The 25848-nt window shown below is 41.2% G+C and overlaps 2 protein-coding genes across 3 annotated transcripts in view; both read left to right on the plus strand.

Moving 5' to 3' along the window:
- foxp4 (forkhead box P4) overlaps positions 1-9849 on the plus strand; it is an 87582-nt gene extending 77733 nt beyond the window's left edge. For both annotated transcript variants that reach the window (XM_063473104.1, XM_063473105.1), the window contains exons 12-18: positions 1228-1453; positions 1751-1827; positions 1912-2013; positions 5052-5173; positions 5748-5814; positions 6937-7109; positions 7736-9849. In XM_063473104.1, the coding sequence (XP_063329174.1) occupies positions 1228-1453; positions 1751-1827; positions 1912-2013; positions 5052-5173; positions 5748-5814; positions 6937-7109; positions 7736-7886 (918 nt within the window). In that variant the 3' untranslated portion in view covers positions 7887-9849. The remainder of the gene's footprint in view (positions 1-1227; positions 1454-1750; positions 1828-1911; positions 2014-5051; positions 5174-5747; positions 5815-6936; positions 7110-7735) is intronic.
- An 11292-nt stretch (positions 9850-21141) lies between these two features.
- The window catches only part of mdfi (MyoD family inhibitor), a 30595-nt gene continuing 25888 nt past the window's right edge, over positions 21142-25848 (plus strand). The window contains exons 1-2 of the mRNA XM_063473106.1: positions 21142-21497; positions 22652-22841. Of these exons, the coding sequence (XP_063329176.1) occupies positions 22691-22841 (151 nt within the window). The 5' untranslated portion in view covers positions 21142-21497; positions 22652-22690. The remainder of the gene's footprint in view (positions 21498-22651; positions 22842-25848) is intronic.

The following is a 25848-nucleotide window of genomic DNA, read 5'->3' on the forward strand; positions in this document are numbered from 1 at the left end:
CACCACTGGAGAAGAGCCTCAGGGTCAGGGATTGGAGAAGGAGGGGCAGAGGAGGAGCATCAGGAATGGAAACAAAGCTTGGCCTCAATTAACAGTGTTCGACTGTTGCCGTGGTGATGGGGCAGGGTTGCAGCTTTAATGAAGTACCTGTTAAACAGCCCCGCCCTCTCCAGTCAGCTTAAATGGTACAGAGAGGGGGCAGAGTAAAGAGGAGGCGATTCAACACATTTTGCATACATCTAGACAACACACACACGCACACACACTTAGTGGTTTTAATTAGTCCTAAACTAGCAGCCTTACAACAGCTCTCCCAGAGAGACTGGATGTAGTGGTTCTGTGTGTGTGTGTGTGTGTGTGTGTGTGTGTGTGTGTGTGTGTGTGTGTGTGTGTGTGTGTGCATTCAAGTGTGTATCTGTGCAAGGCTCTGCCTAATTGGGCCGAATTGGTCCGTGAAGACTTCGCCACCGCAAAGCGCATGTGTGTGTTCCCTTCTTAAAAACATGCTGTCGTGTGGTTTTGTTTTTGTAAGCTCAGGGTTAATTGCAGCCAGTGCAGTGTGTGTATAAGTATATGTGTATGTGTGTGGAGCGCTCAAGTGTGTATGAGTGTGTGTGGTTCTGCACAAATGATAGGGCCACATTTTCACAGGGAGTGTTGAAGGCCTTTTTTTTTTCTTGTGAGTTAACATTAGTAGTGGCTCCTGAATAAAGCAGCCTATTATGATAGGTTAAATAATGTCAAATTAATGGTTGGTACAATTTTCAGTCATCAGGAAGGAAGTGGGCCTGCCGGTGTGTGTGTTTGCATTTCTGTCCTCTATGTACAGCATAGCAGGGGAACTTAATAATGGAGTATTTCGCTTCTGAGCTGAAACATTATGAATTTTCTGGGTGAAATGCCTGAGGTGAGGCGTCTTTTCACCTCCTCCTTGCCATGATTTTAAAGAAAGAAAGATAATCTTTCTTTGTAAACAGCTGCAGACCTTGACAGATGACAAAGGGTTAAGGTAAACATAAGGTCCGCCTTAATTAAATAGAAAACCTATTTGATGTTCCAGAACTAAAAAGTTCAACACACTAAGTACATAAACAATAAAGTTAGACAATGAAGTTTTATAAGCCCAATCTAAATAACAGTCTTCATGGAAAGGACCATGAAAAGGATCTTTTTCTCTTTTTTTGTGCTTTGAAACAATTTGCCCATTCTGTGTGTATCGTTTTCTAGCTGAACCTGGCTTCCAGCGGCTCTCTCTTAAAGCGGGACAGCGAGGCCTACCCAGAGGGTCTTCCCCACCCCCCCACCTCGGCTGCCACCCCCATCACCCCACTGCGCCAGGGGCCTTCAGTCATCAGCTCCTCCAGCCTGCACACACACTCCCACTCACACACGCACGCTGTTGGGCCCATACGCAGGCGCAACTCCGACAAGTACTGCACCCCGATCGCCTCAGGTAGACTGAAATATCCATCTCCACTATTGCCTGATGCTCACAGTACTTTACTGAGAATACCATTACTTGTTAGTGATGCAACATGGTCTTTCTGGAGTCCAGAAAGACCTGAGGTGTTGACTGCTGCTTTACATTTATATATTTTCGCATTTTATTTTGCCAAAGCCAAAAAAGAGGGCATTTCCTAGCATCTCATTGATTTCTTGTACCTGAAAAATATTATAGTGTTAGTCTTATTAGTTCAGGAACTCTGCATAAGCTCACATGAGCTCATTTGAAAAGTCTTCTGTCTTTCAGAGCTCGCCCAGAACTGTGAGTTCTACAAGAATGCTGATGTCAGGCCTCCCTTTACCTACGCCTCTCTTATACGTCATGTGAGTCTCTCTAATGATTCTTATCAGCATCTCTCCATCTGTGTCCTCCTCTAACCTTTTTGTTCCATTTCTCCTTTCTTTTAGGCCATTTTGGAGTCCCCAGACAGACAGTTGACTCTCAACGAGATTTACAATTGGTTTACACGAAAGTTTGCCTATTTCAGGAGAAACACAGCCACGTGGAAGGTAAAGGCACACCGCATGCACCTTGGCACTGCTTCACACTCTCCCTTTTGTATGGCTTTTGAATCCCCTCTGTATTGCAGTTATACTAATCTTTGGTTTTGGTACAACACGATATTCAGTGAATCTAAAATAAACGAGAGCAGAAGTCAAACGAGCCAATTAACAAACTAGTTTAGAGCTGTTTAGATGATAGAGCAAAACAAGCTGGGCCATATCTAGAAAATGAAAGTCTGGAATTCAGCATAATATTTTGGCTAAAACAACAACTGGGCTGGGTTTAAAGCTGATTATTGCACACATAAACTTGGTCTGTGCTCTCTGCTGAAGCTCCTAACCCAAGAAGATGCAAACTTATTAGATGTATTTGAAACACTGAAAAAAAATGACTGTACTTTGCAGACAACTGTGTCAGTTTAAAGGCCTAACCTGAACACTTACATAGTGATACGAGTACAATAACAGTCACAGTCTGAACACCCCTGCATACGCAGATTCTTAGGCTGACTTTGCTCAGCACCCACCGATATGACTGATTTGACAGTTATTGGCTGTTTCTGTCCTTTATGAGACACTTTTCCTCTGCTCTCCTTCTTTCACGCTTTCCATTCCTCTTTCTTTATCTCTCCCTCTCTCTCCTTCTTAGGACTAAACAATTTTCTCACCTGCAACGCGGCACATGGAGTGTCGACCCCACTTAGTCAAGCAAAGACACTTCTAGCCGTTATGCAGCCTCATTACAGAGAAACACATACAGAGCTAGCACACACTGCTCATGATCGCACACTATATTGCCCATTTCTCCCTCTTCATCCTTCTCTCTAATACACACACACAGACACACCTGGCCTGATCTCACCATTGTAGGTGACCCATTTTTACTGAAACCTCACACTAATTTGGGTGTCAGAAAGAGGGAATGTGAGGGAAGGAGCGAAGGAGTGAGAAGGGGACGACCACGGCCTTCTTCTAATAGCCCAAACCAAGGAGGGAAGGATGAGATGAAGACAGAGGGAGAGTTGTGCAGATGGTTAACACGGGCTAGCCAGGAATATCTTTACCTCCTCATCTGACTTTTATGAATTTTAACTATTAATGTCTGGCGTCTGCTTCCTGTGCCGCTGGCCTAGAAGACCTTTAAATATAGCTCGGCATGGCCTTATGTATTTATATAGCAGCCCAGTGAGTCAAATGGGGCCGTAGAGATATATGTCCTTTAATAAGCCGTTATATTTCATGAGCAGAGCAGCGGTGTCAGGGAGTGGAAGTCATTGATCAGAGAAAGAGAGGGGCAGAAAATGAAGAAGAGATGGGAGAGAGAAAGAAAAAGATGATTGAGAGAAGAGAGGAAATGAGTGCTAAGTGTTATTTCAAGGTGCTGCAAGATGGGCTGGGCTCTGTTATTTTTTTAATGTAGATTCTCATAGTAATAATCTTTTTTTTGTAGGTGATTTTCTTTAATCATTAAAAGAGAATTTAAAAAATGAAATTTATGTTGAAGAAATGCAATCAGGGCCAAATTAGAGGCTGTACTGACACTTGCTTGTTTGTTCACTACATCTACTTATATGTAGCATCACATGCAGGTAGCCTGGCCCTGAATGCATCAAGTCAGAAACATCAAAGTGTTCAAATATTAGCAATATAATAGCCATAGGACTCGGATTAACGTCTGTGAACCTGAAATGCTTATTTTCTTTCATTTGTGGTGTACACAATTGGATCTTTCTTCCAAAATTTCAACCCCCCCTACACACGCACACACTTCTCCCAGCCGAAGGGAGTGGAGATGAGTGGCACATGTGCTGTGACCCACTGTAAATGACTGCTAATGTTTTAACTGGGAGAATTAGGCTTTCATCACGGAGACGAATGCAAATCGCACTGCAATAGCACTGGCGTCTGGCGTGTGTCTGTGTGCTTGTGTGTGTGTTTGCGCTGTCAGGGTGGCGGGCAGAGATTGGGGTCAGACTCATTTACAAAACTTAGCATCACGGCTCGGGGGTTGAGGGGATGCGGGGGAGAGAAAGGGTTCCTCCACTGATTATGGCTTGTGTAATTACGTGTCTGTGTGTTTGTATGTGTGTGAGTGTGCGTGCGCATGTGTGTATCTGCGTGTGTAATTACGGCAAGGAGTGATGCATGCCTGGCCTGTCCCTCCCTCTCGGCTTAGAACAGCGTGTCAGAGAGAATATGCAGGATTTAATTATAGACGAATTAAAATTGGTAATGAAATTGGGCATGAACAAACTACAAATAGCAGATGAAAAGGGAGGCCTGTCCCTGGGGGGTTGAGACGAAGATAGCGGTGTGCCCGCCTGCTTGGCTGTCTGAGAGCTTGTGGATGTGTGTGTTTCTGTGAGAGTGTGTGTGCTGATGATGACTGATTAGAAGCATTCTGTGATAAAATAACAGTACTAGAGAACCGCTGCCTTGTGTTAGCGCTGCACAGGGAGCTACATTGAGGTGCAAAGCGATGGCTGAAGAAGTTGCGGCTGCTATCCTTAAAGTCGCATTACTTATTAACTTGTGATGGAAAGCTCGTATTCTTGCCTCCAACTGGGTGACAGACTTAGTGTAAGGGTAGAAAAGTGTGGTTACGCTTTTCACTTCCTGTTACAACTTTTGCATTACACTTTAGGTAAAACCGAAGACCATGGATGAAATCTTATGAAATTAACAGCAGTCATCAGGAAACATTAGTACTACTAAACCAGTAGTAGTACTTATTAAATTCATCACTTTGCGGGATAAGTTGAGAAAGTGTTTTACAGTTATTTCAATAAGCCTGTGCATTAATGCAAAATGAGGTTCTTCATCCCTTTTGGAACATTTATGAGGCAAGAAAGGAGGCCGACTAATTTTAATGCTAAATTAAAAAAAATGAATAATCTTTTCTGCAAAGAGAGTCCAAGGAAAGTTAAAGCAAAATAAAACCTGAAATATCAGCGTCAAGTTAAATATTAAACAATGAAAATGCAATAGTAGCTGATTGATCCTCGGTGACTCTTTTTGCCTCTTTTCACTCTTTGTCTCCTCAGAATGCCGTGCGCCACAACCTGAGTCTGCACAAGTGTTTTGTTCGTGTTGAGAATGTGAAGGGGGCCGTGTGGACTGTGGATGAAGTTGAATACCAAAAGAGGAGACCACCAAAGATGACCGGGTAAGCACCACACACATACACAGAGTCAAGTGAGCACGCTGTCACATGCGCACGCACGTGTGCTTTCTTGATACACGGTTGAGGCTGATGTGAGTGTGAGCTTATCGGTGCTGGCACTATGATTGCTTAAATGGACCCACTATTATTACCGAGAGGCCAACTCGGGAATCAAGTAAAAACAAAGTAGGGGCTGCCGGCCATTAATGTACGTACTGTGTGTGTGTGCGTGTGTGCGTTTTTCCCTGTTTGTCGACTCCATTAGTAAGCAGCTGTGTGAGATGCAAGACAGGAAAAAACCTTGTTAGCGCGTGTAAACAGATGTTCTTTCCAACCACCAGAGAATCCAGGGATAATTATGCACACACACCTGCACACCAGATATCAGACACTTTCATGTGCACGTTTTTAGCATCTGTTTACAGTCTGTGGATATTTCAGTAACAAACATATTTGCGGAATCTGTTGCAACGCTTTGGGTGATGTGACATCTTTCTCACATGTGTGTGCAATCTGTGATCCTCAACCTCCTTTTTCTCCTTGTTTGTGCTTGTGTGTGTGTGCGCTTTATTTGTAGAAGTCCCACTCTGGTGAAAAACATGATTTCAGGACTCGGCTTTGGATCCCTAAATGCCAGCTACCAGGTAAGGCTCCTTCCCCCTACCACCCCACTTCTCTCAATCTCTTTTTCTGTCTCCACCTTTCACTCTCTCTTTCACTCACACACACACACACACACACACACACACACACACACACACACACACACACACACACACACACACACACACACACACACACACCTAGCAGCCAGTCATAATCAAGGACACTAATATCAATTCCCTCTTATAATTAGCCAATTCCCTAACGACGTTCACACCACCTCCCCTCCTCTTCCTCCCACATTAACACACAGTCTCACCTCCCACCTCGCTTTTTCACACACGCGCCACCTTCATCACCGAGTGCGTGCCACAAGTATGCAAACACGCACCGGACCCACCTCTTCTCCTTGTTTTAGTGCAGATGTACAAATCAAAAATGCACGCACACACACACACATATGCGCATGTGCAATTTTGGGGACCGAGATGATTTATAGCAGCAAGTAGTTGTCAATTAAGGTTACTGCATAAAATTATCGCCTGCCCTAGAAAACCCACCTCTGAGCCACTGAGAATTCCTTTTGTCTTTTTTCCCCCCCTTCTTCTGGTGAGAGGGGAAGGTGGGGTAAGTATACCAAGCAGGGCCCCAACCTGTGTCTTCAAACATCTGGATTTAGAATAGCGGCCGAGGCAGCTCTCGTTAGTTCTATTCTCTCTCCTGCAGATGCGGAAGCTGCGCGGTGTGTGTTTAGATTGAGGTTGTAGCTCAGTCTCTCTTAACAACACTGCTGAGACTTTTGTGTCAACACACACACGCACTTATGACAGGGACTTAAATGTAAAAGCACAGACCTTTCTATGAAAAGCACTGTATGTAAGTGCCCCCTAGTGGTTTGTCGTGCTCACTAGCACTCTGTATAGAAGAGCTCTAAGAGGTACAGAAAAGAAAATCTTCCTTATCATCCAATTACATATTTTAGGCAGACCTCCATGTCAGCTCGGTTTATAAAAATACTCTAATATCATTAAAGATTAAATATATGAATAGAGATGTTTCTATTTGTCACATTTCTTCTATAACTCCACATATTTAGCATTTTTTTTTCTCCAAACATGATAACTTGTATATTTAAAGTGACCGCACGGCTCGCTTGTTTCCAGGCGGCTCTGGCAGAAAGCAGTCTGTCCCTGCTGAACAGCCCACCCCTGGTGACCCCTCAGTCTGCGCCCAGCCTCAACATGCTGCATGTGGGCCACGATGATGTCAGCTCCACTGTGGAGCAAGTCAACAGCAATGGCAGTTGCAGCCCCACGCTCAGCCCTCAACAGTACAGGTATGTGGTGCATAAAGGCGCACGTGTAAACTCCCACATGCAGAACATACAGGTGCAGTCAGGAAAAACAGGATGCCCATAATATTATGTCCATATGTTAAGCGTATCGACACAGATATATTTTTGGCTGGTTTAGTGTATGTATTTATGTAGATGCCTAAATTTTTAAATTATAATTTTTTTTTAAAAAGTGGCAATATTAAAGGGAACCTTGTCCCCTGGGTTTAAGTAAAAAGTAGACTTTAAGTAAATGAACAGGTGTCACTGGAGAGTTTAAATTCTATTATAACCTAAGCAAATTTCCCGAGGCCTTGATCACAGAAGTAACTAATTTACTGGTTACATTTTACAGGATACATCAGCCAGCAGACCCAAGCTTGGAAAAAACAAAATATACCATTTCCCGGTGCTAATGTGTGCAAGTTGTTGTATCAGGAATATTGCAGCTCATTAAATAAAATTGTATAAATGCAACCGTAAACTATCATAAACCATGGCAAGACTTCTGGAAACAGAAATCCTTGTGGCATATTTAAAGATTAGTTTTTCTTCTTTTCAGCATTTCAAAAACTTAAAAAGTCTGAAAGACAGCATCTGATCATTTGTTCTTCCGCTCTCTCTTTCAGCCACCCAGTGCATGTGAAGGAAGAGCCCACTGAAGTGGTGGAGGAGGACAGCCGGCCAGTATCGCTCCTGGCTGGTGTCACACACAGCCTGCCATTGCCAAGCGATGAGCGTGACCTGGAGGAGGATCTTCCCACAGAGGAGCTGGAGTAGGACAGATCTCAGACAAGCCGGAGGGACGGGACTTTTTGAGACCAATCCCCGAGCCCTTCTCGCCTGTGTGAAGAGGAAAAAAAATTACCAACAGTACACTTATGAGAAAACAGATAAGAGAGAAAAATAAGAGAATGTTCTTTTGTTTTTAAGAAAATTCAAGCAACTAAGGACGACATTGAGTAACTTCAAAAAAACAAAAAAAACCCAACAGGGTTAGATGACCTTCGTTACTTTCAGACACAAAAATAAGACTGTGGAGCACTGCTTTACCTCCATGTGTTGCTTTCTCAACACTTGGCTCAGAGGTATGACACCACTTAATACATACACACTCACACAAACACGCACACACACTCATTCACTTGTCACACCATGTCTTGTCATTCTCCCTGGAAAAATTGCCCTCTATGTAGAGAACCTCTAGAGGAGTGGACATAGACACAAACACGCGCGCACATACACTCTCTCCTCCTCGGCCTACCACCCTGCATACACCCTCCTCTCTGTTGTCTCGGGCTGCCTGGCTAGCCATTTTATCTCTACGTCAGTTGAGAGGACACCTAGATGTGTGTGTTAGAAAGAACACACACATACACACACACACACGCAGAGGATCATGTGTATATAGATGGGAGCGGTCATCAGGGGCTGTGCAGTATACCTCTCCTTCTTCGCCCTAGTCCAGTCACTTGCTTTTTCCATTTCCTTTGATCCGATTAGACTAAAACTGTTGGGCTTCTCGATGAGGAGGAAGGAAGAATACTTACAAAGATTACCTCCAACAGTACTCCAACACTTCTGCAGAGCAGGCACCCGCGTCCACATCTGCGTGTGACCGGCCCTGGTCCCTGCCCAAACTTCTGCCAGCAGCAAGACACTTAGTGAGGGACTTCTTTAAAACTCTTTGATTCTATGTGGGGGGGGAAAAAAACACACGTCCCTGCCCCTCCTGCATTCTCTCCCATTCCACATCCCCACCCCCAGAAGACTGCAGGAATAGGACCGTTTGGTGCTGTTCTTCTTCTCTCTTCCATCTGCAGATGGAGTGATGAGCACGGAACACGTTTGAGAAAGAGAAGAAAAAAGAGGGGAATCTGTAAGAAACGATGGAGAAAGTGTCTACCGGAATATTGTGACTAAAAAAAAAATGAAACTGTTCATGATTATGGAATATAACAAGAAAAAAAATGTGTGGTAGCTTTTTGTCATTTCCTTTTTTTTTAATTTGTTGTTGTTATCATTGTTTATTTTTGAGGATCAATATTTCCAAGGTGGCGTTCTGTTTTGACGTACCTTTTCTATGGATGCTGTTTATGTTTTTTGTATTGTAAGTTGTTTAGTTTACTCTGGTTGTTCACACCATTCCAAATGAGTATTGGCAAAAAACAAAAAACACAAAAAAAAGCTCAGTATTGTCCCAATTTACCTGATCCTTTAATCCCACCCCTTTCCCTTTCTGTCCCCAGCGTAGCAGGCAAGAAATTGGGAGATAGCACTTAAAGTTGCCGTTGTCCAGACAGATTATTTAACAGCTGAATCTTTTTTTTCTTCTTCTAATTATCTCTCACTCGCTTGTTTTTGGTTGTGTATTTAGTTGGGAAATATCCATGATGCTTTAAAACTATATATAGATATATTATTATTGCAGTCAGAGAATACCTCATCCCACAGAGGTTCTGCCTGGAACTGTGTCCAAATCGTTAAAGAAATAAGGGGGGATTCTTTCTGTGGGACACCAAATGTGGCAACTCTGCTCAGCTTCGATTCAAAGCTCTGTGGTTGTAATAGTTACTGTGTAGAAGCTAGCTGCAATTCACTGTGTGAGTTTATGTTAAAGGAATAGCACGTGAGATTTCTTTGTTTCCATTAGCAGAAAAGCATTACTGTTCTCTACAGTGCCATACCAAATTTAACATTTATTTTTAATCTATTATCTGCCTATTCCCGTTTTTATTTTTGTTACAGGTAACCAAAGAAATATGTAGAAAACCAAAAACCCTGTAGTTCATTTTTCCCTTTGTTTTTTTTTTTTTTAAATTCTTTTATTTAATTTTTTTTTAAGAACTGGCCAAAAGTCAACAAACCAGGAGTTTGAATTCTTATTGTTGTATTCATATAACTATTGTGTTGAAAAATTATACCTGACTTACAGTGCTGACCATTCCAAAAACCAAAGTGTGTAAAGCAAACTACAATTTGGAGACAGTTAGGAATGACCCACATTACTTATGAGGCCAAAAACTAGTATTAACAAACCTCGCACAGTTCCTCAGAAACACAGAAGAAAGAGAAAAGCACTTAGAGATGAAGCCCCGTCTCTCTCTCTCTCTCTCTCTCTCATACTCAGGCTCAACTGTGTTCCAAACACAATCCTGGGAGTGGCCCGACTACAGTGTGAGCAGGCCTAAAAATAAAAAATAAAATAAACACTCACGAGGCATTTGAACACAACAATTACCTTTCTGTCTGAGATTTAAAACAAAAGGTGAAATGGAAAAAAATCTTTGAAACAGCTGCTGTTATATAGGTACTTTATATTGATACTGTTGAAGTTTTAAATCTATAAGAGAAAGCTCTTTACACATAAATGTTCAGCATTCACAGGAAGAAGTTGTGTACTGTAATCTGCTTTAAAAAAAAAGTGATATCTTTGGGCAGGGAGGAGTTATTCCAAATATCTATTGATTATACAATAAAGAGGGAACAATGGAAAACAGCAAAAATATACCAATGTAAGAGGAAAACAACCAAGGGACGTTAAGTAATTTTAAAGATTGGTTCCTATTTTAATGTTTTGTTTTTATCATTATTATTATTATTATTTTGTCAAACTATCTCTTGCACTTCAGATGGGTTTTGTTATTTAACGAAAAAAAAAAAATCACATTTCTGACGAGTTTGCGTTCACACAGGACTGTTTCCTGTCACATTAGAGGCTGATTTCTTACAAAGTACAAAGTGGCAGACAGAAATCTTGAAGTGAGATTAAAAACCAAAAATAACACTACCTCCTTTTCAAAACAGTTCAACACATAGCCAACGGGAGACTGAAATCTCTTAAATATTGTTTTCTCCATTCATCCTCAATGATGATTTAAAAAAAAAAAAAAGCCAAAATTGTTTTAATGCTTACTTTAAAAGTGGCAACAAAAAAAGTATTTGGTGATCTGGACTCCCTAATACATCTGCTTGAGCCCAAAAAACCCCAAAATAAAACATAGAGACGTTTCACTTTCCATAGATTTAAAAATGACTACCTCTCCTTAATCCACATCTGAAGCACTCTCTACGTCTCCAAATGTGCTGTAAAGTGCTCATTATCTATGAACAGTTTTCTATCAGCTGTTTCAAACTGACCATACTCCTGTACCCGATTAGCATCGAGCTATGTGAACAGCCTCTCAACTGTGTGCTTTGACTGTACGTGTGCATATTCATGATCAGGCGCAGCTCTCGGCCAATGAGAAGCTGGTCATTAATGGCTGCGTGTTGTTGCAGGGAGCTGGCTGTCAGATGTAGTGATGGGCTGAATATATTAGTGCCACACACACAAATAGACATGCACACACACACAGGGGTATAATAGAAGTGTAGAAACAGGGCTAGGGGTTAGTGCAAACGGAGGCTCTGACCATCCAGATATCCAAAGACCCACAACACTGCAGCACCCCCTTTCACCAAAACACTCACAGAGACACTGAGAGGACTAACACATCACTACTAGTAATATCCAAACTAAGAGGAACTGCTGCATACAGTACATAGATGATCTCTGACTTGTGCTTTAAGGTACACCTGTAAACAAAGCTGTTTTATAAAGATGTAGATTGTTCACAGGTCACCATGTAACACTTCTGTTCTTTCTCCACCTTGGCATAACATGATGTATTCTTGTATATTGATGCTTGGCTTATCTCTCCAGGGCATTCTTTCCCATTTTGTCCTTTGATTTTTCTCTGTTGGGATTTCTTTCTCTTCTTTTCTTTTTCTTTTCCTGAACCTGTTTAGCTATTGTAAAGCTTTCAGCTCTGATTCCTATACTGTACTGCTAATGCAGAAGTATATGTATTTATCATATTAAGTGCTGCAGGTATCTTGGTTTAATAGTTTTGGGTTTTTTCCAATGTTTTTTTGGTTTGTTTGTTTTCGGTTCTTCATAAAACGTCTGGGACGCTGATTTTTTTAAAATGTATTATCTCTTTAAAAAAAAGAAAAAAATGAAAAGAACTAAAGTTAGATCAGTGGTTTAGGTAACACCTGTTTGTATATTTATCTTAGCTAGGTCTATTTTGATACTTTTTTGTCTCTGTACTGCATTTATGCATTTTTAAGGAAAGAAAAAAAAACAACAAATGGAAAACAAACTAAAAAGTTTCTTCATTATGTATTGATACCTCAGAAGGACTTTTTTTTCCGCAAAGACAGGACCAAAACCTCTGAAAAGAAAAAGAGAAAGAGGAAAAAAAATGTAAGAATATGTAGCCCCTCTCTTGCTTTAAAAACTGCGGAGCTCTAGAAAGGTATTGCTGTTGGTCCTTTCAGGTGCCAATATGTGTCCCTGCTCCCCTTGACCCCCTCCCTCTGACCCCTGACCCCTGTCATTCCTGTGTTGAACTCCGACCCGCAGAGCTGTCAATCATCTGCAGGTGCCGTGGGGGTGTCACTGAGTCAAACACCTGGCAGGTGGTGACCAGCCAGAAACTTCATCTCCCAGTCCCACAGAGGCAGATCAAAGACTGACACTGTTGCATTTTTGATACTCGTCCTCTTGCGCAGTCTCAATACCAAAATGTGGAATGACTCTCAGAGATGCAGCTCATCCTCTGACTACCAAAGGCATTGCAAGCAAAACATTGCTTAGTCCAAACTCTTGAACTCTAACCAAACTGTAACCAAACCAATGCCACAACTTTAACCAAACAAAGACCAAGCTACTTCCAAAACTCTCCATCGACTTCACTGATCACCTTTACTGATAGCTGTTATCTCGCATACATCCACGTAATGGTGTTGTAGGAGCAGCCCACATCCGGTTGACTGGTGACTAGCTCAAAGGACATGGGGAGATCAAATCCTAATGTGTGATTGGACAGTTCTGAGGTGTCATACGAAGGGGAAGGGACTTTCAAAGTGGAGCATTTGCCTGACGGTATTATCAAGTAGACAGCCAGAATCTGATGGAACTACCACTTCAGCTCTCCTCTGGTTAAACCTTAGGAATGTGTGTACATTTTCAGCAGTGACTCTTTGTATTGTTTCTTAGTTCAGTTTACCTGTTTACCTCTCTTTATCCTTTGTTTTTGTTTTATTTTATTTTTTGTTTTTTATGTTTCTTGTTATTTGAAAGTGTGACCCGAGGAAGAGGTGGGAACAGGGACTGGATGGTGGCTTTAGACAGACAGTGGAGCCCAGACCTCTGACCCTCCACCCCGGGTAGCCATGTAATGCCAGTCACTGCCCTTTCCTTCATGCTGTATAAAAACACACACATATATCTGTGTATTTGTAACCTGAATCTTCTTGTGTCTGTCCATGCAGACAATAAAAAACTGTACAGTAGGTCTAGTTGCATGTAATCTGTACTAATTATTGACAATGGCATTATAAAATGCAATAAAATACTTATTACAATGTCCTATTCTGCATCCTTGTTTCTTCTCTAGTACTGTTGAGTTATCTTAAAATATTGATGGGCTGGACAGTATGGATGATGCATAAGAGTTAGATCGGAAATGTTATGGGTTAGTTGGGCACCTCTTCGGACTCTCAGGGTTTAACTGAACCAAATCATCACTGCTGAAAGGCTGATAACAGATGTTTTATAAAAAACCATCCAACTATTTAAGCAAGCTAAATCTAACTGATAGATTTATACATAAAAAGATAAAAGTCTACAGATTTGATCAGAAACTGGCCAAACTTTTTTACTAATATTGAACTATGTAATGGAGTTTCTTCTACTGTTTACCCTGCACACGCAAACACACACATTAAAGCTCTTATACTGTATATTTGCATGAAAACATTTTTTCAAAACTGATCATATCCGCCTGAAATACAATCAAGATCTTCTCAATTGAAATGAGCGCTGTGTTGCCACTTCCATATTAATCCTTTGCGATCGGCAGGTTTTATTTTAGTGTCTTTATGAAGAAAATTAATGTCCTTGTGTAGCAAAAACGCAACCCTAGACTAATGTCACATAATCGTTAAACAATCTTAATCCTGTCCCGAGTTGGAAGCTGAACCATCCGGAAGGCCTTTAGACAGTTCAAAATGTGATACAGAGAGTGGCCACCAGGAGGAGTAAACAAACCAGACAACACAAGCTGCAACTCATAAACACAAACCCAGCAACAAACATTCCTGGGGTCCATTGACACGTTCTGACCAACAGAGTGGGCCAGAGAGTGTGGAACAAACACTGAGTGAACGACCTGCGCTGTATGTGGCAGTGGGAATGTCATGAATACAGGTGACTGAAGTCTCATTAGGGTTTATAGCACTGATGATGTATAAAAAATGCTTCTTCTTTTTTTTAACCTTTCTGTACTTTTAGCTTGCCCACCTTCTCAGTTTTTACTTCCCGCTCTTTACCCGTGTCTGTCTCCCTCACAGGTTTGCAGCATGCCCTACAGCTTCTCTTTAAACCTCAGCTCTGCATCATGGATATGTTGCCACAGGGAGAAAAAATGGAAACTGGATGGATGTTTTTTTGGAAAGTTGAAACTTTGTTTAATCTTGTGCTTTTATTGAACTTCTGTGTTAGTCAGCTGGGAGAAAACTCACTCTTGACGCTTAAATCCCTGTGACATTTGGTTTTGGTAGAGACCCTATTCTAAGCCTATTATAGGCTGAAGGCACACATGCACAGGCATAAAAACACACTCACTGGCATGCACAAATTATGAATACTAAACAGAAACTTAGTACCATATACTTGTACAAGGTGAGCCAGGGTGCAGAGCAACACAAAGGGGTTATTCTTGGCGTGGGATGGTAGTATTTGGCACACACCTGACTCTGAACCTTGGCACATGTTTCTTAATGCTCATCTGGACAGAGTAAGCATTAGGAGGCCTGTATGTGAGCGTGCTTCGTGCATTTGTTCGACAGTCTGGAGGTGGATTCGTACTCTCATGCATCCGCCTATCTGTCCATGTGCATGAGCTTGCGATGCTAAATCAATATGCATGTTTGTGTGACTGGGTGCACGGGTGGGTGTGAAAGGACATTAGTCCCAACAGCATGGAGAGCACTGAGGTCCAGGCAGACCCTGTGAGTCACAAAATACATTTACCCAGAGCAATGCTGACATCTCTGTCTCTCCCCTGTTCACTCACTCTGTCTGTCCCTCTCCCTTCTTCCCCTCAATGTCTGTGGCTGAAGCTGTGGGCTAGGCTCCAAACAGTGTACTGACTCACTGCAAACAACACATCAGTGTATATCTGCTGCTGCATGCATCCACATGGATCTGTTTATTCAAGGCTAATGAGCTTAGACTCTTTCTTCTCTCTGTGTCTACCATAAAAGACAACCCAAGAGGTTTTTTTCTTCGCTAAAGCCAAAAGAAAAAAGCACTGTAATATACTTTTCCTATCGTTTCAGTTACATTTACTGGTGGGCCTCTGTGCATTTGCCCCTATTATATTTAAAACAATGTAACAAAGAAAAGCATAGAATTATCACCTATTATTGCATGCAGTGTGACTCAGTTAATTAATCAAAATTTGTTTTGTCAGATTTTGCTTGTAATTCCACTTCAGCCGACCCTGCAGCAGCACGTTTAAGTGAATAGTGATGATTGTGAAATGAACAGATATGACATTTTTAAAACCTGGTTTGGCTTTTTGTATGATCCTGTTAATAATAAACATGTGGAAATACACTGAAATAGTGTTGCTTCTCTTTGTGAAAGCCTGTTGACCCAGAGGCATGAGCTCTGGTTTACGTGCGGATTGTGCAAGTTCTCCCTATGCCTGAACTCCCTGGCTGTTGCGGTTTGCTCCCATGGTCCAACCAAATAGATGTTAGGTTAATTAGCTATTCTAAATTGGTTGTAGGTGTGGATGTTGGAGTGAATGGTAGTCTGTCTTGCTGTGTTTTCCTTGTGTATGACAGGCAATCTGCATGATGTCAGCAGGGATAGGTGGGATCAGAAATGTTATGGGTCAGTTAGGCACCTCTTCAGGCTCTCACTGATCCAAATGTCATGTTACATGGCAGGAAATAATGAGTGCTGAAAAAATGCAAACAAGATGAGGACATAACGAAGGATGTATTTTACAAAACAAGCAATACAGGATAAGAGAGCAAGAAGACTTTGGTATATAATGAATCATTAAGTAAATGGTGCATAGCATATAAATTTAGTATGCAAGCAGCTCAAAAATGCACTCCTAGGACACGCTGGAGTGTTATCCTGCTTTTTAAATAACTATTCTTGAGTTGTTAGTGTCTCGCAAGTTGTTTTTTCTTTAAATCACCACAGGAACCCTCCCCTGAGAACCCATAAGTCAGATGAGAAAATGGATGAAGCTCCATGACTCCATGTGTGGCAGTGAGAGAGAGAGAGAGGGCTCCGGCCACAGAACAAAAGCATCTTTGTGAGTGATTGGAACCACATTTTTCACCCTCCCGTCTCTCTCTCTCTCTCATATTCACTCTCTCTTCCAGTCACCATATCATTCAGAGACACTGAAACTGTTAAGAAAAATACTCAGATATGGACACTCATACTCCGAGTGTGCCCAATTCCAGTTTCGCTTCTCTTTGAGCACCCCCTCCGCGCGCGCGCGCACACACAAACACACACACACACACACACACACACACGCACACACACACACACACAACCCTCACTTTCTATGTCTCTGTCTGGGCTAACTTCCTCTCTCAATCTCGACATTTCCTCCATGTGTCCTCCCACCACATGAGATCATCTAGTACGCTCAGAATCCCTTTGAGAAGTGGAGCAGCTCTCTCACCTTTGTCCTCCACCCTACGCACTAGCTAGCTAAACACAGCAACCTGTTCTTTCCCTGCTGGTTATCAGAGGACTGTAAAGCCTCTAAAACAGGCGTGGGGAACTCCAGGCCTCAAGGGCCAGTGTCCTGCAGGTTTTAGATGTGTCCTTGATCCAACACAGCTGATTTAAATGGCTAAATTACCTCCTCAACATGTCTTGAAGTTCTCCAGAGGCCTGGTAATGAACTAATCATTTGATTCAGGTGTGTTGACCCAGGGTGATATCTAAAACCTGCAGGACACCGGCCCTTGTGTTCCCCACCCCTGCTCTCAAGCATCAGATACCTAACCCAAACGAAGATCAGGTCAGTGTACTATGAAATCCATTCAGAATAGTTAAGAATGATTTGATTGCCTTTGGACCATTTGCCCGTGGTTCAGTCTGAATTAGAATTTATAGCCTCCCTGTATGCACTGCATATTTAATACCAGCTTTTGAGGTATAGCTGTGACTCAGCTGATTTAAGAAAATGAGTACTGTAAGCAGACTTTTTCAGCAGGAGAAGAAACTGAAACTAAAGAAACATTTCTCCTGCTGAAAACGCTACATCCAACAGATTCAGCTTTTCGGGATCAGTGAAAATGGTGATATTGTTGACTTGTTGGCTACAGTGCAGATCATATACTGTACTGTTGCATATGCTTACAGTGAATGGTAATGGACAAACTATTGCATACTTTTAGACTGTCATTACAAGAAACAGTCACATACGAGTGTCAATCTCACTCTCATCTCTGTGAATTACTGAGTTTCTGCTTGTTGCTTGTTAACTGAAAAATAGTCCAACAAGACCATCTTTAAACCAATAAATATTTCTTTTTTTTTTACAATTTAGTTTTTGACCCGATTAAACAAATGAACAAAAATGTGTCAATAATTAAGCTTTAAAAGTTGTTACAAATACAGACTAGTTGTTCCCCTTATTTCTGGTCTATGTATCAAGTGTGTGATTTAAGTCCTGGAATGAGGGGGAGGTGGTCCATCTAAAAGCAGATATCGTGAAACACTTACTTACTTTACAAGTAACTTTAATGCACTATTCAATTCACTTCAATTTTATTTATATAATGCCAAATCACAACAATAGCTACCTCAATGTGTTTTAAATTGTAAGGTAAAAAGACCCTACAATAACACAGAGAAAACCTCAACAATCAGATGACCACCTGTGAGCAAGCACGTGGTGACAGTGGCAAGGAAAAACTCCCCTTTTAACAGGAAGAAACCTCTGGCAGAACCAGGCTAAGTGGTGGGCAGCCATCTGCTGTGACTGCTTGGGGTGAGGGGAAAAAAGGCGGGACAAAAGACACTAAATTAACTTTAAGTGGTCACAGATATATAAACAGTGCATCTACCACATGAACCGGTTAAATCAGATTTTTTTCAAAACTGCCTAAAAGTTTAATGACTTTGCCCCAAAATACTCCTACCAGCATATATGCTATTGCAAAATTCTCACACAGATTTAAATTTCTACTTAATGCTTTGAGTGCCTTGTCCATTGAATGGCTTGATATTCTGTATTTCCCAGAATGTCAAACTATTCATTTGACATAAATTATAAAGCTGTTACCCTTTTGCTATTCCTCTGAACAGAATAAATGGTTTAGGAGAAAGTGTCTGCATGTGCATCAACAAAAAAAACCTCTCTCCCATTATTGTATGCTGACTTGATGGCACTGCTGGAGGTGTGGAATATGGAAGGACAGTGGGAAATTCATTTGGCTAGTCCATTAGAGCCTGAACAATCCAGTGTACCTTTTCACCTCTACACAATTCTGTCATTAGAACCAGAACAAAAGCAATCAGAAGACTGACAAGGTGTGCGGCGCCTACCACACACTCTGTGACAAATATGTTTAAATAATGAAGAAAAACCTGTTAAATAAGGCTAATTAAATTAACACTCAACACCTGTGAAGCAGCGTATAAATAATTGTCTAAATAAAAAAGGAAGCAACGGATATTAAAGCAGTTAGGCTGTACTGTGGAAAAAAAATAGAAGCAAGATGATTGAGAGAATAACTTCTGTGGCTGATGACAAAAATGTCCCCGGTGCCATTGTTCAGTGCAGGAATTAGAGTAGAAGGGGAAACTGGATCTTTTAAAAACACACAAGACATTAATGGATCTGCGGGCTAATGGTACCCATTCATCCACGCATCCATTTCTTAACTGCTTATCCACTTCAGGGTCACAGGGTGGGCGGGAGCCTAACCCAGGTGTCAACCACTTTCCAGGGTTTTTTCTTTTGTATGTGGTTAATTTATCTGGCACTTGTGTGTGTGTGTGTGTGTGTGTGTGTGTGTGTGTGTGTGTGTGTGTGTGAGAGTGTGTTTTTAACCTAACTCTAATTGTACTGTATGATTTTTAGCTGAAAGTTTGATATCAGATAAAAACGCAAGAATCTCCTCATTAGCACATTGTGATGCTGCAAATTACCTAAGATGAACTCTGAATTTTAATATGATAAAATTTGGGAGAGCACTTATCCCACTCTGTTAAAAAATGGCCTGCGGTAGATGACGAAGTTATGCATGTAAAACTACAGGGAGGGCAACCACTCAAAATGTGTTGATAGGAATTAGCTCACAGAGACTTTGAAATGCTGATATCAGTACTTTTTTAAAAGTCATCCATTAGCAACATTTATAAATGAACAGCCTCTCTAATATTTTATTTTTCAATTATGTGTAAAAAAGTATTTTGACTATTAACTGGTCTGAACTTAAATTACAACAGGGGTGGGGGATTTATGTAGCATAAGGTACAATAAAGGACAGTCAACCTAAGAATAAAAAGCACGTGCAGTCCCACTTACAGAGGGACATCTGGTCATCCTAATGTTAATTCAACAAGACTCATTTCTTGTTAGAGTATTGTAATTTTTTTTTATCGGTTCTTTTGATGCCAAAACGTACTTAGTATACTTTCCAAGATAACTGTTTACCAACCTTCATTTCAAAACTGAAAATGGAATTTTTAAAAGCTATCAAACCCAGTCACCACGTTGGTTAGTTAGCACTGTAAATCATCATTATCTCTTCAAATTAGGCGTCGCTTACACTAAGAACAATAAATATAACAGAGGTATCATACATTTATGGCTTAATTTCAAACTGTTTCAGCATCACCATCACTGAAGTCATCTGAGTGTGTTTATATGACTATGAAGTGTAACATTTTGATATGTTGATTCACGCTGACATGCATTTGTTTCATAAAAAAATGTCTGTCTTATTCAGTATTTCTACGTAATACTAATGAAAGAGCCGGTATTTAGAGCCAGTTTTAATAATGGCACCTGTTGTTATCAGTGTAGTTGTTATCAGTGTAGCAGATTTGAAAAACAAGTGGCTGATGTCAGTGGTATGTACAGTAAGTACAAGGCAGGAATGTGCACCGCAAGATTTCTTGTTATAACTCTTTAGTCCACACTTCACACTGTGAACATGAATCACTGAGTGTCTAACTTGGCCTTAAAAGACTGAGAGCGCCGGAATGAATGATGAAAATCCCCAAAGTGACTAACAGCAGGACATAAACTAAAAACTGTAAAAACTGTTTGTTTCTTGCAAGGAAAAACAAAGGTTTAGTCAGATTGTGTCAAAGCACTATACATGGACTTGGCATCTTACCAAACACTAGTAATTAAAAAACACAATAAGTTACTATCGTTGCTAAATTATATTTTGGTTTTTAAAACAGCAGCTAATGAATATTTTCCTGCATATACGGGACTTTTATTGACTTTTATTAAGAATACAAAACAACAGTGACTCCACAGGAAACTAGAGAATGTCATACAGTGGCCTGTTTTATGTTTGATACATTAAAATGTTATAGAGACAATAAAGTAACTGTAAACATACTGTATTGTGTAAGTGTTTTTGAGCATAAATGTTAACTGCATTGCTGCAATTTGGCAGAAACGGTTATCTTTACAGACTATTATTAGTGCCAAAACATATTTCTGGGCTCATAATTCCTGATGAAAGCTTGCCTTAGTTAGTCCTGCGTCTGGTTCGGGTTTTGGGGGTAATTATATGACAGTACAGCTCAGCCCAACTACTTTCTAGCCTGGAGGAAGCACAATCACTGCTGACTGTAGTTTCCTGTCCAACAGCAGGAGCAGAAGTCTGAATCAAGTAGGTAGGATATAGAAGGAGTCAGGAGGCGAAACGGGTTGCACGGAGCGGGTACTCAATTTAAGATTGTAAATAAGTTTGGTAAGGTGGTGAAGAAACGCAGTAGAAAGCGAGGAAACCTGCAGCGCAGACAAAGAGATTTCAGCCTTGCAGCGTTAAACCTCCCAACATCTGGTTTGGAGGACGGGGCGAGCAGGAGTGAGAAAGTTTAGAGGCGGAGAGAGAATTATCTCCGCTGGCGAAAATGCTCTGATTTTGGAGTTTAGTTTACCTGCATGAGTCATAGACAGACTTGGTGGTCGTGTGAAGTGACAAGAGTTTAGGGGGGAGATTGGATTGGAAAGGTCTCAGAGGGCTTGAAGTCCACCTGGAGCGACCAGAAAATGAATTAGTTCAAAGGCCCAGTTGCAAAGAGTTCCAGCCAGAAAGAAGGTAAGAAGTTTTTTCCTGCGGTGTTATTGTTGTCAAAGTAAGTTGCATTTAGATTTTTCAGCCGCACTAACGCAGGCAGAGAAATTATCCTCACGCTGGAGCGGAGCTTGGTCTGAGCATGCAGAGACTCGTGTCGAGAAAGCGGAGGGCAGATATGCAGTGAAGATAAACAGAGCACGGCCGTTATTAGCTTTCACTCATATTTGCGTTCATGTTCAATATTTCAGTCTGAATTTATTATGAAAAATGACACTTTATTATTATTATAAAAAGCTGGCTACAAGTATACATGTTTCAGCTAGCTCTTGGTGAGCGTGCGCTGCAGTGACTTTTCTCTTTTCCCGAAACTTCTTCAAACTTTGTAGCCATGCCGTTTAAAACACTGAAAAACTCACCCGTGGGGGTGGGTGGTTGATGGTGAAGCTTACCAAACTCTGCTTCTTCGAACTTTTTTTTTTCGCTCTAAAACTTGGCAAAGGTGGTCAAAACTTTTTGGGAGGCAGCGAGTGCGGAGCGAGCGAGCTACGGGAGCGCGCAAACAGCTGCCCAGCTGAGTTACTTTGGCAGGAAAAGCGCGTGCCAAAGCTGGCACGTGAGGTATACGCTGAACTTCCTGATAATGATTTATAAAACTTGCTCCGATGGTCTCCTCTTAATTGGCTGGTCGAGGGCTCTCAAAAACACGTCTTTTACTTTAAACAAGGAGCAAGTGTAAGCAGTAAGTGCGGCGTTATTGGTTTCCAAGATTTGTATACATGTAGTATGATAATTTGTATTTGTAGAATACAAACAATGTCTGTTTTCTTGAGTAAGTTATTTGACTTATACGACTTTTTTTGTTCGTGACCTTTTCCTGTCTTTCTACCTCACGTTGCAGTGTTGAAGTGGCTTACAGTGTTATATATAAATAAATACTTGTTACTGTCAAAGCATACTTTGAAGACGTTATTTAAAGCAGGCTGTTATTAGACGTTTCCTTTGTGAACACGCACTGCTTCCTGTGGTGAGGATCCTGCCAAAAGGCGCTGATGGTGGTTCAGCAGTACCTGTAGTCTGTTAGCTTCTTGCTCATATCAAAAAGACAACGAGAAATCTTCCATATGACTCATCTCTATGAAATTCTTTTTTTGGGCTATCTCGTCTCCCTGCTTCAGGCTCAGTCACCTCCTCCCTAAAGAGCCAGGCCTACGCCCATGGATGAGGAGAGGAGTGCCGCTGCCATTTCGCGAGAGCCACCTGACGATGGAGACCCCGGTTTGCCAGCTCCGCAACCAAGTTCGCAAACAAGCTCAAACGCAGAGAGAGAAAACAGCTGTCCGAGCCCACAGCCCTGCCCTGGTGATGGTAAGAAAGAGGTTGAAAAAAACAAAAGAGAAAAAAAGAAACACAAACATACCCCATGCGTGCCATGAAGGCCCAGTGTTTACAATAACCAATGTTAAGTCTTTCTTGTCATCTTTGTGGAGGCGGGGTTTGAAAGTAGTGAACAAGTGAGTTAGTTATTAAAGAGATTAGCCATTTGGTATGAAAACAATGGAGCAGCACGATTATTTGAGAGAGTGAAGACCTCACCATTTACTTTCATGCATGTGAAGCTTGTTGTGTTAGTAGGTCATCCAGAGTGTGTTTGACTGTACAGTAGAGCTATTGTAATACAGTTTTCTGAAAACAAAATTAGAATGGTTATATTCACCCCAGCGAAAGTGTAATATAGGTTGATGTGAGTTCTCTAAAGTGGAAAAGTCTTGAGTCACTGTGGTGTTTAAAAGTTTGAGACTGAGTAATTAATAATCTCTAATGGTAGACTCAGGAGGGGGCTACACTGTAGGAACTCACACTTTATCCCAGGAAAACCACTGTGTGTTTTTGCTGGATGTTACTGAGATTTATAAGGTCAAAAGCCTTCTTAATAACACAACTGTTGTGTAGTCAGGTAATTTCTGAGACTGGTCCGTGTAGGGGCCGTGCTCTTGGGTGATCTGAGTGGTCAGGACTGATTCAGCGTTATGGAACACTTAAATGGCACAATTAGGCTCCTGGGAATTTGGGAATGAACCTGTGACCCTTTGGCTTTGAGAGATCGGTCATGCTCAGAGGTAACTGACACAGAGGCGGGGAGATGAAGATGTGGACTCAGCTTCGGGCTGTTTTCATGTGAATGACTCATGCAGAATGAGCCAAAATTACTTCAGTCCCCTCAAGCTTCAATGGGAAAACAACAGCACTGAGTGTACGTAGATCAGAGCGCAGGTTCTATGGGGTAATTAGGGTAGGTGTGGTTAACAGTTAGGGTAGTGTGCAGAGATTTAAGTGCCTTGTGGCCATGGGAACCAGCCACAAAAATGCTTAATAGTTGATGAAAACTTTTTATTTCTTTTTATTTTTTCTGTCTATTTTTTGTAATACAAGTCCAGACACAACTCTTATCATTACTGTGTTTAACATCAACACACACATCTCCGTTCAATGCTACATTGTGGTTAACCATGACTATAAGTACAGCATCATTTTTAATGATAACTCTTGGAGAGTTTGAGAGTTATTAAATTGAAGGTTTGTGCCCAAACATGTTCTCCTGGCTGTGCTGACTTTACCTCTGTTTGCTCATCAGGAAGCCAACACAAAGTGTAAATGATCCTTCTTCTGCTTAAGTTAAGCTTCTTTTGGCTGTCTGGTCTCTGTGTTTGAGCAGGTTTAAGTTATGTAGGTTCAGGCTACCGCTGAGAGCAACAAGGTCCTCCTTTTAGCTCCGTTGGACCTCTACCTATCCCTTTGCATCAAGAGTGGGCTGCTTTGCAACACCACAACAGAAACATGGGGCGATTGCACACATGCGCTGTATCCTTGAGCCTTTCTAGACATTACTCAACGGAGTTGCATGCGAGAAAGTAAATGTCTGAAGCGGATGATTGGACATCAAACAGTTTTTAACCTTCCAGAATTCCATTTCAAAGACCGTGGGAATTTACAGTGAGCGAGTAGATGTCCTGTGACCTGTCCGCTGGATGCTCTTTTAAGAAAGCTCCCTTGACTAAACAAAACAGAGAATTTCCAGAAGTAAGGTTGTCTCATGCAGTCAATCTTCTATTGTATGTTACATGCAGGAGTAGACAATTTTCCAGAGATCATGTGCAGAGTCAGCCATGTATATTTTTAATTTAGGCTTCAAAGAAAGTTTTGACCACTGGTCCATAATTAGAATGGGGGTAACAGCTTCTAGGATGGCATCCTCTGTTCCAGTGAAGTACTTAACCAACATAAGTGATGATGTGAGTTTTAGTCTCTTTACCTTTTTTTTTTTTTTTTTTTTTTTTGCCTGTCCCGTTTGGTTCTTTAGCCGTCAGAGTTGTTGTCTGAAGGCCAACAAAGATACCCAACGGTATCTTTGTCTCTTTACCTGCTCCTTACTAGCCTAAAAATTATACTGAATTGACTGCTTTGCATATTTTTCACAGATGTGTCAGTATCAGATGTGTTTTTTGGCGATGTTTTTTGCTGCTTTAGCTAGGTAGGAAGCTAGCTTTGAGAGATGGCACCCCCATTCTCGTTGTTGTCTTCTGAGCACCGATTAGCATTGATTCAAAGGTACTGCGCTGCATTCATTTCTGAACGTTTTTACCAAGTTATGCAGATAAGACCCTTCACAGTTAAAAAAAAAAAAAGCAATAATTAAATTGAGAACAATTGATGCTGTGCCACAATATTTTGTGTATATGGTAGGTTAGATGGTGTAATATGATCCTGTCTGGGATTGTTTTTCTTTATCTTCAAACTTGATCAGATTATTATTTGTTGATTTGATGATTATTATTATAGCCAATACAGTGGTCATGGTGGTCTGCCAGGACACTTCAGTCTATATGACTTAAATCTATACCTGTAACTGTTACACCTAAAAGCAAACACTGTTTTCTCTTCCTTTTTCACTAATGGGAGCCATAATTTACAAAATGAACATCATGCTGAATTGAATAAGACATAAGGCTGACACCATAAATTGATTTTCTACTCTACTCTGATTTTTTACTGAGTTTCTGCTCGGTATTAGGGTAATTATTCCCCCATAGGTTTTTGTAGAATAAGCCGTCTTTTTGCGAACAGTGAAGTTGCCCCCTGCTGGCTATAAGAAGAAAGGCTGTTTAAGGCGCTTTCTTAATTTATAACCAGAAGTTACATCTTTTATATACTCTAAGATAGCGGTCCCCAACCCCCGGGCCTCGGACCGGTACTGGTCCGTGAGTCGTTTGGTACCGGGCCGCGAGAGTTGAGGCTCAGGTGTGAAATGTATGGTTTTTATCGGTTTTCAGCGTTATTTTGTTATCGTTTTTATCGTTAACTCGGTTTTCCTGGG

The sequence above is a fragment of the Pelmatolapia mariae genome, linkage group LG5 (assembly GCF_036321145.2).
Source record: "Pelmatolapia mariae isolate MD_Pm_ZW linkage group LG5, Pm_UMD_F_2, whole genome shotgun sequence".
Taxonomy (NCBI): Eukaryota; Metazoa; Chordata; class Actinopteri; order Cichliformes; family Cichlidae; genus Pelmatolapia; species Pelmatolapia mariae.